The sequence below is a fragment of the Poromitra crassiceps genome (assembly GCF_964638095.1).
Source record: "Poromitra crassiceps genome assembly, chromosome: 6".
Lineage (NCBI taxonomy): Eukaryota > Metazoa > Chordata > Actinopteri > Beryciformes > Melamphaidae > Poromitra > Poromitra crassiceps.
Window position 1 is genome coordinate 15,678,049 of NC_139627.1, and position 14,971 is coordinate 15,693,019.

Here is a 14,971-nt window from a genome sequence, read left to right on the forward strand (position 1 = left end):
GGCCCTCACTTTCTTTTGCAGATTCTCTCTCAACCTGTTTCTTCTTCTCTTTCTGTTTGTTACTCCATGTCACCTCCATTGCATCTAGGTGTTTAAGGACAGCTGTGGTTGACTGCTCAACTTCACTGCCATGTATATCTGTTAGCATAAAGGTCATCTTTGATCCCCTTTGCCTTGAACATCCTATGTGAGTGTTGGGCTGACTGGGCAGCAAGATATCCACACTTGGCCAAGTACCTCTCTGCATTCAGGTTGTTTGTGGGCCGGTTTTTCCGTTGGTCTGCAGTCAGTGTATAGAGAGGAGTTGCTCATGCAGCATCAGGATCAACATCCTAATACTCATGTTTGCGCTGCAATTCTACTCCTTTCGCGGCCTGGACACGCATCTCTCCAAGAAGAAGGTGATCGAGATCACTTTGTGGAGCATTGTCTTCCATTTTTACATGTTTAGGCTCTCAGCTGTCAGCAAGGTCACTGCAGAGCTTGGGAAGCATGTCAACCAGCAAATCCTGGCTTGCTATCTCAACGCAGTTGAGGAAGGGCATTGTCACCCTGTATGTAAAGTTAGCAAGTGCTTTGAATCCTGCTATTATGAAGTCATTCTCAAGGTAAATGTTGCATGCTCGATCAAGAAGATTATTTAGCAGTGTCTCAAGTAGCTGTTTGATGTAGGGAATGCAATCATAGACTGCACCTGCCTGGTATCCAAGTCTAGTAAAGCATCTCTCTTTGTAGAGGCTAAATGACTTCTGTACCCCAGCTTCCTCTAGAATCAAGTCAAACTGTTGTGCTAGGGTTGTGCTGTTGTCTTCCCATCTCCCTCATGTGATTACAGTAATGTTGACTTATGACAGCGGATGGCCTATTTCACAATGAAATTCACCATACAGTATTATTTTGTAGTGAAATAAGTTAAATGTTGTGAAATGTTGGTAATAATTAGCAGTGTAGGGTTGCTATTAATATTATTATGGTATGTCAAATTTAATCTGTTTTTTCTATAATTTACCAATAAATATTAGGTCTACGGGCATGGTTCAAAATTGAGGTAAAGAAGGGTAAATTTGGTCAAAAGTATGTATTAACTCAATATATGATGGTTTGTGACTACTTCTAGATGCATAAATAGATTGCTTGACCCCCAAAACATAGGGTTAGACAACACAACCAAGTAAAAAGACCCAGAAATGACAAAGTTATGGCTAGAAATGTGATTTTTCAGGGAAAACGGTGGTCATCTTGGATTTGTGCCCTGCACACTTTTTTCTTGGACCTGAAGCCAAAAATGTTGTCATTTCATGTTGAGATAGGGCAAATGGAATACAAAAAAACTGAGACCTAAGCAAAACAAAAAATGACCCATTTATAGCCCACTCCTATGTACCGTAAATTCCGGACTATAAGCCGCGGCTTTTTTCCCGTTTTTTGGCCTTTTTTGGCCCCTGCGGCTTATATAACGGTGCGGCTTATCTATGGATTTTTTCAAAAAAAAAAAAAAAATCTCTCTTTTTTTAGCACTCTTTCTAACTATAAATCCACTTCTGTTTTAATTTCCTCTCTTGCCCTCTTTTAACAACATAACATAACATAACATAACACAACACAGGTAAGCAGAAAGAAAAAGACGAAGCAATCACGCCATGAATGAGGAAATGACTCACCTGCTGGAGGCTGGAGATACACGGCTTGGGCTAAACTTTTACTCCGTGAAACACTATCGATTAAGTCCGACATCGCTCAGAGGTTTTGAGCAGCTTGAAAACAAGTTTGAAAACGTGCAGAAGTCCATCCACTCACTCACTAAAGAAACTAAGGCAACCGTGAACAGAGTTTATAATGCGGAAAAGCGCATCAGCGCACTGGAGGACAAAAACAACACAGTGAGTCCGAAAATGGATAAAATGCAAAATCGAAACCCTGCACACGCAGGTTGATGACTTAATCAGCAGGAGTAAAAGAAATAACATTCGCCTGATCAATGTAAAAGAGGGAGCTGAGATTGGTGACATGGACGCTTTCGTGGCAAAATCCTGTGTTACATCCTGGACCTGAAGGAAGGCGAGAAACCACCAGAGGTGGACAGGGCACACCGGGCGCCTCGGCCACGTCCAGACCCCGGCCTGCCACCGAGGGCCATCTTCATCTGCCTACTCCGCTGGCCCGACCGTCAACTCATCCTCCAGGCTGCGGGGAAGAAGCCCCTCACCTGGGAGGGTACGCGCTTTTTCGTCCGGCAGGACCTCTCCGCGTTGGTGCAACAGAAACGCGCAACATACAACAGCATCATCGAGTCAATGGATATCGCTTTGGCATACTGTACCCAGCGAGACTCGTCATAACCATTGATGGACAGCGGCGGAACAAGAGCTCAAAGTGAAACTGCCGAATATCTTTTGAGTTGGACTGGTCAATAGTACTGTGAGTAACTAAAATAAAAAAATAAAAAACGGAATTCTCTCTTCTTTAGCACTCTTTCTAACTATAAATCCACTTCTGTTTTAATTTCCTCTCTTGCCCTCTTTTCACCACACCGCGGACACTGTGTGCACTGTAAAAAAAACAAAAAATACCATTAAAACACCCGCGGCTTATAGTCCGGTGCGGCTTATATAAGAAAAAAATAGTCAACTTTGAAGGTGCGGCTTATAGTCCGGAATTTACGGTACATTAGAATTGTATAATGAAAATGGCAGTTGCACTAACTTGTTGCCGGAGATATGTGGAGAGAGAGACGTGAAGTGGTGTGTGACACCGTGTTTTTTTGTCTTTTCATGTGAAGTAAACCCAGTGATCCCAGCTACGGTGTGTGCCTGTCATTCAGCCAACATCATAACATCCAAATACACAACGCAGAATAGTGGCTGTTACACTCCCATCCAGTCAACAACTACTGCGCACACAAGCAAGGACGACTTTGGAAACGCAAAGACTCCAAGTAAGGCTGAGATATAGTGCATAAGCCCGCCGCCTACCGATCATATGGAATTATCTTCTAGAATCATTGAGGACCATATGGTTTCCTTTGTTTATTGAGTAGCCTAGTGATGAATACGAGTTGATAAGGCAATAGACCAATCTGGTTGTAACATCTGCATGCACAACCTCTCTCTCTCTCTCTCTCTTTCTCTCCCTCTCTGCCTCGCTCTCCCGCTATTTTCCTCTCGCGCGCCATGGGGGATTTTATCATAGCAGAGATGTGCGGGTTGACTTTGTTCTCTGCTGTTGGACTTTTGTTGCTGCTGTGGTTTCCTGTGGGGTGTGTGTGTGAGGCGGGTTGGGGCGTTGTGCTTGTGTGGGCCGGTCAGTCATTGCAGCCACGTGTGAGTTTTAACTTTGTATTTTAAGTAATGGTGATGCTTTATTAAAGGAACATCAAATGTGTCTCTCTCTCGCGCATGCGCTCACTCTTGACCTCCGTCATTCCATGCAATACCAAATTCTCTCTATTTGATGTGCGCATGTCCAAGTAAGAAAACACGCCGTTGGAGCCTTGGTTTATGACCCTTTGTGTTCTCTCTCTCTCTCATTTGTATAGCCTACCTTCAAACCTATGGTGATTATCTCAATACATTTTAAGCAACATACCATTCAATTTTGTACAATTTCAATTAGAGTTTGAGACTCCAATTTGTAATGAAATTGTATATGACTGATTTAATTTAACCCCTGCTGTATCTACAGAGCTGCTTGGTGGGAGGAGAGACATCTGACGTAGGAGGGGAGGAGCATTGTCCAAATGAATTCTTCAGAAGAGGTGAGAAAAATATCACTGATGTTGCAACACACACACACACACACACACACTGTGCCCCTGCCCTAATTCTTTCTTTGTGTCTTTATAGAAACAGAGAGACACCAACAAGAGACCCAAACACATTCACACTGGAGATAAGCCCTACCACTGTGACCAATGTGGAAGCCGTTTCAGTGTGTTAGGTAGCCTAAAAAGACACAAACCCATTCACACTGGAGAGAAGCCCTACCACTGTGACCAATGTGGGAGCACTTTCAGTAGGTTAGGTTGCCTAAAAAGACACAAACGCATTCACACTGGAGAGAAGCCCCACAAATGTGACCAATGTGGAAGCAGTTTCAGTCAGTTAGGTCACCTAAAAATACACAAACGCATTCACACTGGAGAGAAGCCCCACAAATGTGACCAATGTGGAAGCAGTTTCAGTCAGTTAAGTAACCTAGAAACACACAAGCGCATTCACACTGGAGATAAGCCCTACCACTGTGACCAATGTGGAAGCAGCTTCAGTGGGTTAGGTGACCTAAAAACACACAAACGCATTCACACTGGAGAGAAGCCCTACCACTGTGACCAATGTGGAAGCAGTTTCAATGTGTTAGGTAACCTAACAACACACAAACGCATTCACACCGGAACGGGCTACTGGTGTGACTGCTGTAAGAAAATGTTCACTCAGTCATCTGGTCTGAAGAAACACCACTGCATCTAACTTGAAAAGCGCCCTCCACTGTCAGCAGGCGGAACAAACTTATTTCTGTTCAACCACACATGTAATCAAAGTAAATGGAGAGCTTGTGAGACTAATATCACCATTATTTTTTCTGGCTGTAAGCCTGACGAAGACCAACGGTTGAAACGTTTTGCGTTTTTGTGTTTGCCCGTATCAAATTGAAGCTGTATTCTGGTTTGTAACTCTTTGCAGTACGCAGATACAATTACTACTCATTAAATAATATATTATTTTCAAACTCCAAGTAGCTCCTTTTCTCGCCTTGTATTCTATTTTGCCTTCTGAGCTGCTTTGGTCCACATTTTTGTGCCTCCGTATTGACATATATTAAATTGAGATATATTGTCCCTAAAGTTTACTAACATGAACATTGACATCAACAAAGGCAAGTTCATATTAAAGACACAATTAATGTGCATCTCTTCAGTGTATTACCTCAAGCCTGGCATTAACTAAAGTAACTATGTCACAACAAGCATTACCTATGACATGAATGATTTGTGGCTGCATATTTGAATACTTTCTTCATCTAATGTTTAATTGATAATCAAGTTTTACTATTAAACTGTATTGTGATTTGGTTGTACAGTTTGCCAAGTGGTGCTTGATGCAGTACTGGGCTCCTCCCCCCTGGAGCTCCAGAGGAGAGATGTTTTAGCTCCAGAGAGGAGGAGCTGGGGCTCCATTGATGAAGCCAGCTGCAATGAGGAAACTCACTCCTGGTAGAATGTCTCTGCCTTCAAAATAAAATGCAAATAAAAGTGTTGCAAATAAGTGTTGTTTTGCATGTCATCATTCATCATCAGTTACTGGAGCTGGAGCTCTTTGCCAAAACAGCATTATAGCACTTTATAGAGTATGTATTACTCATTAGGAATACTGTATACAATATAGGCTACATCATCCACATTCTGTGAGTACACATGAATATCCATACTAATTTCTATATAGCCTATATTTTACTTTCTAGATAAGATATACTTTCTATTTAACTCCCCCGTACAATTTGACAGCTCACCCATCATATTTTGTACTTTACTTATCAAGCACATTGTGCTTGTATGATGGAATATGTGATGCATGAACTTTCATTTGTTCTATTATTGTTATGAAGCCACCTGTAGTGTTGTGCTTATTGTATTAACTCAATTTATTAATAAAATAAACAAGGTTTTTCTGTTCCCCAAACTCCAGTTAAGAAAAGCGCATCAGTACATCACCTTTATTATATCCTATATGCAATGACACCTTACTACTACAGGAAACCATGTCATATAGTTCTTCAGCTGGATATAGTCATTGTGTTTCTCTTTCTACATACAGCGAAATGGGAGTCGAAATCGAGACCATCACCCCAGGCGACGGTAAAAGCGAATGCAAAAAGCAGAACGACCACATACACCATACAGTATTATTTTGTAGTGAAATAAGTTAAATGTTGTGAAATGTTGGTAATAATTAGCAGTGTAGGGTTGCTATTAATATTATTATGGTATGTCAAATTTAATGTTTTTTCTATAATTTACCAATAAATATTAGGTCTACGGGCATGGTTCAAAATTGAGGTAAAGAAGGGTAAATTTGGTCAAAAGTATGTATTAACTCAATATATGATGGTTTGTGACTACTTCTAGATGCATAAATAGATTGCTTGACCCCCAAAATGTCCATCTCTTTAGTGATCAAGCTGGGCCGCCTGGTCTAAAGAGGCAGTCAGACACTGTAAACAGCTGTTTATAACGGAACGGAACGCACAATGGCTAGCCTGGCTAGCGACTGGATCTGACCAAAGCCTACAAAAATACGTCATCCCTGAGCTTGTGATCCATGTCCATGTATGTGTGCGGGGTTGAACTCTCGCGATGCACCAGACTCCACGCGATATCTTCTCGCCGAATCCCTTCCGCTTCCTTTTCCTCTGCGTGCGGCCTGAGGTGAGAGCGCTTTCCTGGATATGAGGAGCAGAATAGCCATTAAATCTTCACCTAATCTTGGCCATCCTTCACTTTAAACCCCCGTGTTTCGTAGATTGGGGTAGTACATGTTAATGGATGTCATATATGTGTATATGGATGTGTAGATTCTACTTAAATTGCTATATTTCCGATATACCCGGTCTGGACGCTAGCGCATTAGCATTCAGCCATATTTGTTCTGATACACCAAGCTAGCGTTAGCTTCTTTTACGGTTGCTGGCAGCTATAACTACATGTTTTAAGATGAAGGTAGTCAGTGTGCCAGAGTGGTTATGACTTGGTCTCTTGGTTTTACTCGTGAAATTGCATTTTAGTCCTTCCGGTGTTTGGACTGTATGCTAAGTAACGGAGCTAACGTTGCGATGGCGAGTCATGGTACAGATGTCATGCACTGACATGTCTGTTAAACGTCAAGGCAAATGGAAATGTTCTCGTTTTGTCTTGCAGATATCTGAAAATGGTCCGCTACTCCCTCGACCCCGAGAACCCGACTAAATGTGAGTCATTGGTGTAGTTTGTGTGTCGGCTTGGCTGAACGTTAAGAGACGTCGTGTGGTCGCAGTGATGACTTCTTAGGACACCTTTGGATTTACACATGAAAATAAATAAAGACTAAACTGAGCTACCAAACTTAATAGGCAGCATCTGTCTCTCTACTAAATGCCACTGCCGGTCTTTTGATATACTTCCTCCTCTTGTGTTTTTAGCATGCAAGTCGAGGGGCTCCAACCTCCGGGTTCACTTCAAGGTAAGATATCACGGTGGTAACTCCCACCACTATTGATGCATTGATATACTAAACAAAACTGTTAAGGTGGTTGATGCATACTCAACATCTAGTCGATGGAAAACAAACCACTGATTCAGATTTGTGCTTCTCTGTGAATCCTTCATATTAATTGGCACGTAAAAGATTGCAATGATGACCATTTAGGACACCTTTGTATCACCCATGAAAATAATCTTTTGTATCTATCTGAGCAATCCAACGTGTCTCGTGATTTGTAGCTTTTACAACGGTTAGACATGTGCGTATGTATGACCTACTGTAGACCTCTAATGTCCTAAATAAGATGCTTATTTATGCATAATATCGTCATGTTCTTGGAAAATGTAACATGTGATCATCAATGTTCATGAAACATGTACAGACTGTGAAAACAAATTTCCTGTGGGACAAATACATCTATATATCTATATTTGCACAGTCACAGTGTAAATTCAGTTTTATTGGTCTAACATGTATTTAAGCATTTACTTAGTACAGTATGCAAGAAGTTTACCTATGAGGGATAAATAACATGGACAATCACTGGCCTTTAACCCTATATGCCAATAAACTCCATTCATTTAAGTTTGCTTTTGACAACTCACAGCAAAACCAGCAAACGGTACTGACATTTTCTCAACTTGAGCTGGAAAGGCCATGCAGTTTGAACCTGTCCTTAGTCATTATTCTGAGTTGTGCCTCTTTTTTCTTTTTATCAGAACACCCGTGAGACAGCTCAGGCCATCAAGGGCATGCACATCCGCAAGGCCAACAAGTACCTGAGGGATGTTACCGTCAAGCACCAGTGTGTCCCATTCCGTCGCTACAACGGTGGTGTTGGAAGGTGTGCCCAGGTGAGTTCTGGTTTAAACAAATCTGAATCCAAGAGACCTGGGCGTTAGGTGATGGCCTAGAAGTGTGAATCTTTGGTAAATGGAAGGGAAACTGGAATATCCTGTCTGTATGCACAGAATCAGTCAATTCTTGTTTCAAAAGTTGCAATGATGACCATCTTAGGACACCTTTGAGTTTAAACATGAAAAGTAATCTCTCTTATCTGAGCAGCTTGTATGAATTCACCAAACGAAACAGTTCCTGTCCTTGGTGCGGTTTTCCTTCTCGGTGCAAACATTTGTCTCTTTCTTCTTTCTTTCAGGCCAAGCAGTTTGGATGGACACAGGGACGCTGGCCCAAGAAGAGTGCCGAGTTCCTCCTCCACATGCTCAAAAACGCTGAGAGCAACGCTGAGCTGAAGGTATGCTCAAGTGGCTGAAATTGACGTCTTAGCTTCGGGCAACTTGAGTAGCAATCTGCGCTCCCAGAGTCTGACTGACGACTAATAAGACTCTGCGACAGACAGCTGATACATCATGGATTTTATTACCGGTGTAGAGTGGACTTTGTGCCACTTATTTCATTATTGTTTATAGTCCAACGACGTCTCGCATGGAGTTATCCATTTGTGAGATTAGCTGAAATGTCATATGGACCTAAGATGCCTACAAAAAGTATAGATCAATTGGACTGCAATCTTGGTACCCAGAGTCTTATCAGTCCGACGAGTCTCGTGCTAAATCCGGCAATTTTTACACTCTGATTATGTTCTTTGTGTCCATTAATTTTGCACTGTCCCGTCTAAATAAACAAATCAAAATGTCAAAACGACTAATATGACTCGGACAGACGGCCGATATGTCTGGGTTTCCGCTGTAGAGACGATGTCACGCCCCTTCCGTCATTGTTTGAGGTCAGGCGACGTCTTATATGCAGCTATTTATTATTATATTATTAGCCAATATGTCGTCTGGACCTGGATCAGCTCCAACTCCAATCTCGCACGAATTGGACTGTAAACAATAACCTTGACGCAATAAGTCTTGACGCAGACATCGACTATACAGCGGAAAACCCCGACGTATCGGCCGTCTGTCCCAGAGTCATATTACCGTAGTCGTCTGCATTACCAGATGACTTGACTAGTAACTTACTCCACCGCCGTTTTCAGTTTGTTTTGGATGAGGTCGATTTCATTCTAATCTTGTGAAGTAAATTAGGTTTGGGGAGATTGTCCTGTTCACCTATAAATTGAGAACTTGATTGGACACCAAGTCTCTGGGAGATCCTGTGCTCCATGCTAACACTGTAGCATGTTGACTGATGATAGGTTAGCATTATTTCAAAAGAGGAGCAAAGTAACTCGGGTATTTTTCCCTTTTAATTCACATGTAAGAGATTGCAATGATGACCATTTAGGACACCTTTGTATTACGCATGAAAATAATCTTGTAAATCTGAGCAATCTACCGTGTGCCTTGTGATGGTGCCTCCTGAGAAAAGCTCCTCGGTGTTTCGTATGATCAAAATGTTGGACAGTGGCATTCCTCTCTGCACCCATAGTTGTTTCTGCTTTTACAAGTAAGCTTCTAACTGACTAATATGACCATAACAAAACAGCCCCCGTACCTAAGAGAGGGGCAGGCACGGAGCCAACAGAACCGCCCCCCCCCCCCCCCCCCTAACATCCACTAAACATTAACCTGAAACCCAGACTTTGGAAAACAAGAATACTTTGACCTGAGTTTTTAATTCCAATTGGAAGCACTGACATCTCCATGTTAGCCTGGGAACTACAATTACTGTATGTCCGCCGGTTTTGTCGTCTTCCTGCCGATTTTCAACCAGCTTTGCATCATTACAAAATCAGTAGTATATGCAAATAAACAATGTTTAACTTCCCTCCGTCTTGCCTGGACTGAGAGCTCCCCGTTCATACGCAGTACTTATGTCATTTGGCCCAGGAAGTACTGTGAATGAAGGTTGAGAGACATAGTGATGGTGACACCATGGCAAAACTGGATGGAGGGAAGTTAAACAGTGTTACCTTTTCATATATACTACCCATTCTTTAATGATACAAAGCTGTTTGAAAATCAACAAGGTGGCCCTTTAAAGTCGAAGGTGTGAGGCGATATCTGCATTACCGCATTATTAGGTTGTGCAAATTAGTAGGGGTGGGAATCGCCAGATGCCCACGATACGATACTAAAACGATACTTGAGTCACGATACGATAGTATTGCGATATATTGAATATTGCGGTATTTCGATATATTGTCTAACTCCTTTTCCTACCTTTTCCTTGACCTCACCGGAAGTAAAACATGCAGTGTTTTTTTGTTTTGTTTTGTTTTTGCCCCACATGTAGGCTACATTATTAAGCTTCTCTGGACTCAATATGCCACTGCAGGCGTGGACTGCAACATTGGGCGCTTCGGGCAGATGCCCGGTGGCCTGGCATGGCATGCCTGCAAAAAAAAAAAAAAAAAAAGTACCGTAATATCGATACTTCGTCCAAATATCGATAGAATATCGTCAGGCAAAATATCGCAATACTATGGTGTATCGATTTTTTCCCCCACCCCTACAAAATAGGAGTAGAACTTACTGAGACAAAACCCATGTGAAGTTACAGCAAATGCATGATATGCAGAACATGCTGCAGATTCCAGGCTGTATGCGCTTCTGATCTGCTGTGGTTGCATGCACACGTTGCAGGGTCTGGACGTGGACTCCCTGGTCATTGAGCACATCCAGGTCAACAAGGCCCCAAAGATGCGTAGACGCACATACCGTGCCCACGGACGCATCAACCCCTACATGAGCTCCCCCTGCCACATCGAGATGATCCTCACCGAGAAGGAGCAGATCGTTCCCAAACCCGAGGAGGAAGTGGCCCAGAAGAAAAAGGTACGCACACAACGGAGTACACTACATAGTGAGATCCATTCATGCAAACTCAGTCAACCTTCAATCTGTGGATGACTTTTTCCCTCAACAGTACACATTGTAGTCTGCAGTCAAACGCCAGAATATCAACCCAATCACCAGAATAAAACATCAGCATTGCACGTTTCTAAAACGTGGCGTTTTGCGTTTCTTCAAACCTTACAATCTCAATGTAAATTTGAAGCAAAATGGCGGGTGATTTCAAAACCTCACCACCACCTTTCCAACCTTAAAACGCAAATAAAACTACCGGTACTCGTTTAGGATTGTGGTTTCGGTTAGGCTTAAATAGCAAAGTTAAATGTGACTTGACGGTTGAAATGTAGACTTTGGAAACCATGGGGATCGAACACGGCTCTCCGGTGTGAAAGGAAAGTGTTTACAACTCTCCATCCACCCCCGACCGCAACACCCTTACTGGCCACTGCAGTCTTTCAATAGCAGACTGTATTACGTTGATATACGCGCATGTAGAAACATGATTATGCATCATTTTGGTTCATATTCTACAACTGTGGTTTGCAGAAACGTACAATAACGACTAGGGGTGTCACGATACACTCGGTTTACGATACGGTATTTTAACAATATTTTTTTGCGATCGATTTGTAAATTGAGGGGGCATCCTCCACGCTAATTTAAGTAATTTCACAATTTTCATCCTCTGTAACGTCCCTTGTCTGTTCAAACAAAGCAATGAAAAGGAGAGCGAACATGCAATCAGATGCAGATCAGTGCCACCATGTTCAGCTTCTTTTTCTCACAATATGAGATTTCATCTCAACAATACATATTGTCACGTTTTGATATCGCGATATATTGTGACATCCCTAATACTGACGTTTTGTTCTGGCTACCGGCCTGCAGAAAAGCATTGCCTATTTCAATAGGAAAGTTAAACTCATTCACGGATTGAAGATGGTTGAATTTTGTCCTTCCAGATCTTATGGGACTTCTTGGTACATATGGTTGCAATGATGATGACTTAGGACACCTTTGAATTAGCCATGAAAAGAACTGATGAAAAAAAACCTGAGCAACTCCATTTAAAACCTAACTGTATTTTTCTAGATTGACACGTTAATAACTTGACTTTTGTTCTGCAGGTTTCACAGAAGAAGCTGAAGAAGCAGAAACTGATGTCAAGGGAGTAAAGGAAAATAAATGTGGACATTTCTTATTGACAGTGATGTCTCTTGTATCTTTCTTTTACTTTGTGGATATATTAAGAAAAGACATCCTCTCCGACAAGCTCTTTTTTTTTTAAGCTGCCAGTTGCATAAGCGCTCTTTCCTTCAGTGGTTTCCAGTGTGTTTAGTTACTGGCTTTGAGAAACCGTTCCTAAGCAGTTACTTGTATCACAGGTTCACCAGTGATAATCTACTTGTCACAGTTTCACTAGTAATCATCCACTTGTGCACGGTTGAGTTTTAGGGCCTTGCATCTTTTTTGGACTGAGCTGCAGGCAGTTAAATATATTGCCAACTTAACAAGCACACTTCCAATGGGACAGCAGTTACTAGAGGGTTCCTAGGCAGGTTTGGAAGAATGTCAATGCATTTGATCACTTCCCAGTCTTAGTTTTTGAAATTGAAAAGTATAGAAAATGATGTGGTTCAGGTCTGATAGACTTCTAGCTTTGATTTTGTTGTGGACCCACCTTAATCCAGTTGTTGCTGATGTGAAGAATGTTCAAATAAACAGAGGGATGCTTTTACTATCCAGCTGCTGTCTGCATGACATGATTGTATCAAATACCCACGGAAATCTGGTCTGGTCAAGAACATGGCACAAAAATATGGCATTTTTTAAATGGAAAGTGTGTAGGAGCCCACAATCTTCATAGTGATATGTCTGTCAGCATAAATAATGTTGAACACTAGACAAAATCTACCAAACAATATGTAATATTGTTTACTCGGCCACCATGAGATATACTGGGGTTAAAGGAGCGAAATATCCATGATTGGTGGTCCCCAGCTGATGACCTGCATAGGCCCTCAGAGGTGTTCATAGGAGCACACCAGCACAAAAGGCACTGGTGGAGGTGCGTCAGGCAGCAATGCCCGGCAGGTAGACCATCAACCTGTATCATGATAATATGAAATTAACCCACTGCAGTACCCCTCCACTGTGAGGTCAGGTACAGAGATCACTAATGTAATATGAAATTAACCCACTGCAGTGCCCCTCCACTGTGAGGTCAGGTACAGAGATCACTGTAATGTAATATGAAATTAACCCACTGCAGTGCCCCTCCACTGTGAGGTCAGGTACAGAGATCACTAATGTAATATGAAATTAACCCACTGCAGTGCCCCTCCACTGTGAGGTCAGGTACAGAGAACACTGTAATGTAATATGAAATTAACCCACTGCAGTGCCCCTCCACTGTGAGGTCAGGTACAGAGATCACTAATGTAATATGAAATTAACCCACTGCAGTACCCCTCCACTGTGAGGTCAGGTACAGAGATCACTGTAATGTAATATGAAATTAACCCACTGCAGTGCCCCTCCACTGTGAGGTCAGGTACAGAGATCACTGTAATGTAATATGAAATTAACCCACTGCAGTGCCCCTCCACTGTGAGGTCAGGTACAGAGATCACTAATGTAATATGAAATTAACCCACTGCAGTGCCCCTCCACTGTGAGGTCAGGTACAGAGATCACTGTAATGTAATATGAAATTAACCCACTGCAGTGCCCCTCCACTGTGAGGTCAGGTACAGAGATCACTAATGTAATATGAAATTAACCCACTGCAGTGCCCCTCCACTGTGAGGTCAGGTACAGAGATCACTAATGTAATATGAAATTAACCCACTGCAGTGCCCCTCCACTGTGAGGTCAGGTACAGAGATCACTAATGTAATATGAAATTAACCCACTGCAGTGCCCCTCCACTGTGAGGTCAGGTACAGAGATCACTGTAATGTAATATGAAATTAACCCACTGCAGTGCCCCTCCACTGTGAGGTCAGGTACAGAGATCACTAATGTAATATGAAATTAACCCACTGCAGTACCCCTCCACTGTGAGGTCAGGTACAGAGATCACTAATGTAATATGAAATCAAACCCACTGCAGTGCCCCTCCACTGTGAGGTCAGGTACAGAGATCACTAATGTAATATGAAATCAAACCCACTGCAGTGCCCCTCCACTGTGAGGTCAGGTACAGAGATCACTAATGTAATATGAAATCAAACCCACTGCAGTGCCCCTCCACTGTGAGGTCAGGTACAGAGATCACTAATGTAATATGAAATTAACCCACTGCAGTGCCCCTCCACTGTGAGGTCAGGTACAGAGATCACTAATGTAATATGAAATCAAACCCACTGCAGTGCCCCTCCACTGTGAGGTCAGGTACAGAGATCACTAATGTAATATGAAATCAAACCCACTGCAGTGCCCCTCCACTGTGAGGTCAGGTACAGAGATCACTAATGTACGGTAATATGAAATTAACCCACTGCAGTGCCCCTCCACTGTGAGGTCAGGTACAGAGATCACTGTAATGTAATATGAAATTAACCCACTGCAGTGCCCCTCCACTGTGAGGTCAGGTACAGAGATCACTAATGTAATATGAAATTAACCCACTGCAGTGCCCCTCCACTGTGAGGTCAGGTACAGAGATCATGGTGTAATTCAATATGCAGTGTTGGGGAAGCTACTTTGAATAGCTTAGGAAGCTACCAACTACTTCACCATCGAAGTAGTTGAAACTACAGCAAAGCTACCCTGAGAAATGTAGTTTAGGAAACTACAAGCTACGCAGAAAAAGTAGTTCAAACTACTTTGTAAAAAAAACATTCAACTGACAATGTGCATGTGTGATATATGGAATAAAATATAATAGCCTAGAAAAAATAATGCCAGCAAAAATATGCCTTTCAATTGAGTTTATTGACACCCAATGCATTCAATGTTATATTTTTGCAA

At 42.2% G+C, this 14,971-nt stretch overlaps 1 protein-coding gene and 1 long non-coding RNA gene across 2 annotated transcripts; both read left to right on the forward strand.

Moving 5' to 3' along the window:
- Window positions 1-2,682: 2,682 nt before the first annotated feature.
- On the forward strand, window positions 2,683-5,219 carry LOC310778240. The gene is made up of 4 exons (XR_014552764.1): window positions 2,683-2,935; window positions 3,536-3,553; window positions 3,682-3,754; window positions 3,843-5,219. It is a non-coding gene; the product is annotated as an uncharacterized lncRNA (long non-coding RNA).
- A 1,634-nt stretch (window positions 5,220-6,853) lies between these two features.
- Window positions 6,854-12,739, forward strand: rpl17 (ribosomal protein L17). Its single transcript, XM_083639568.1, has 6 exons — window positions 6,854-6,960; window positions 7,171-7,211; window positions 7,952-8,086; window positions 8,389-8,487; window positions 10,787-10,978; window positions 12,124-12,739. Exons 1-6 carry the CDS (start codon window positions 6,921-6,923, stop codon window positions 12,169-12,171), a joined length of 555 nt encoding a protein of 184 aa, XP_083495694.1. The 5' UTR covers window positions 6,854-6,920; the 3' UTR covers window positions 12,172-12,739.
- Window positions 12,740-14,971: the final 2,232 nt, after the last annotated feature.

Coding starts and splice junctions, on each gene's coding strand:
- rpl17 (XM_083639568.1), top strand. CDS start 6,921: ATGGTCCGCTACTCCCTCGACCCCGAGAACCCGACTAAAT. Junction 7,212..7,951: donor ACCTCCGGGTTCACTTCAAG/GTAAGATATCAC, acceptor TCTTTTTATCAG/AACACCCGTGAGACAGCTCA. Junction 8,488..10,786: donor AGAGCAACGCTGAGCTGAAG/GTATGCTCAAGT, acceptor CACACGTTGCAG/GGTCTGGACGTGGACTCCCT.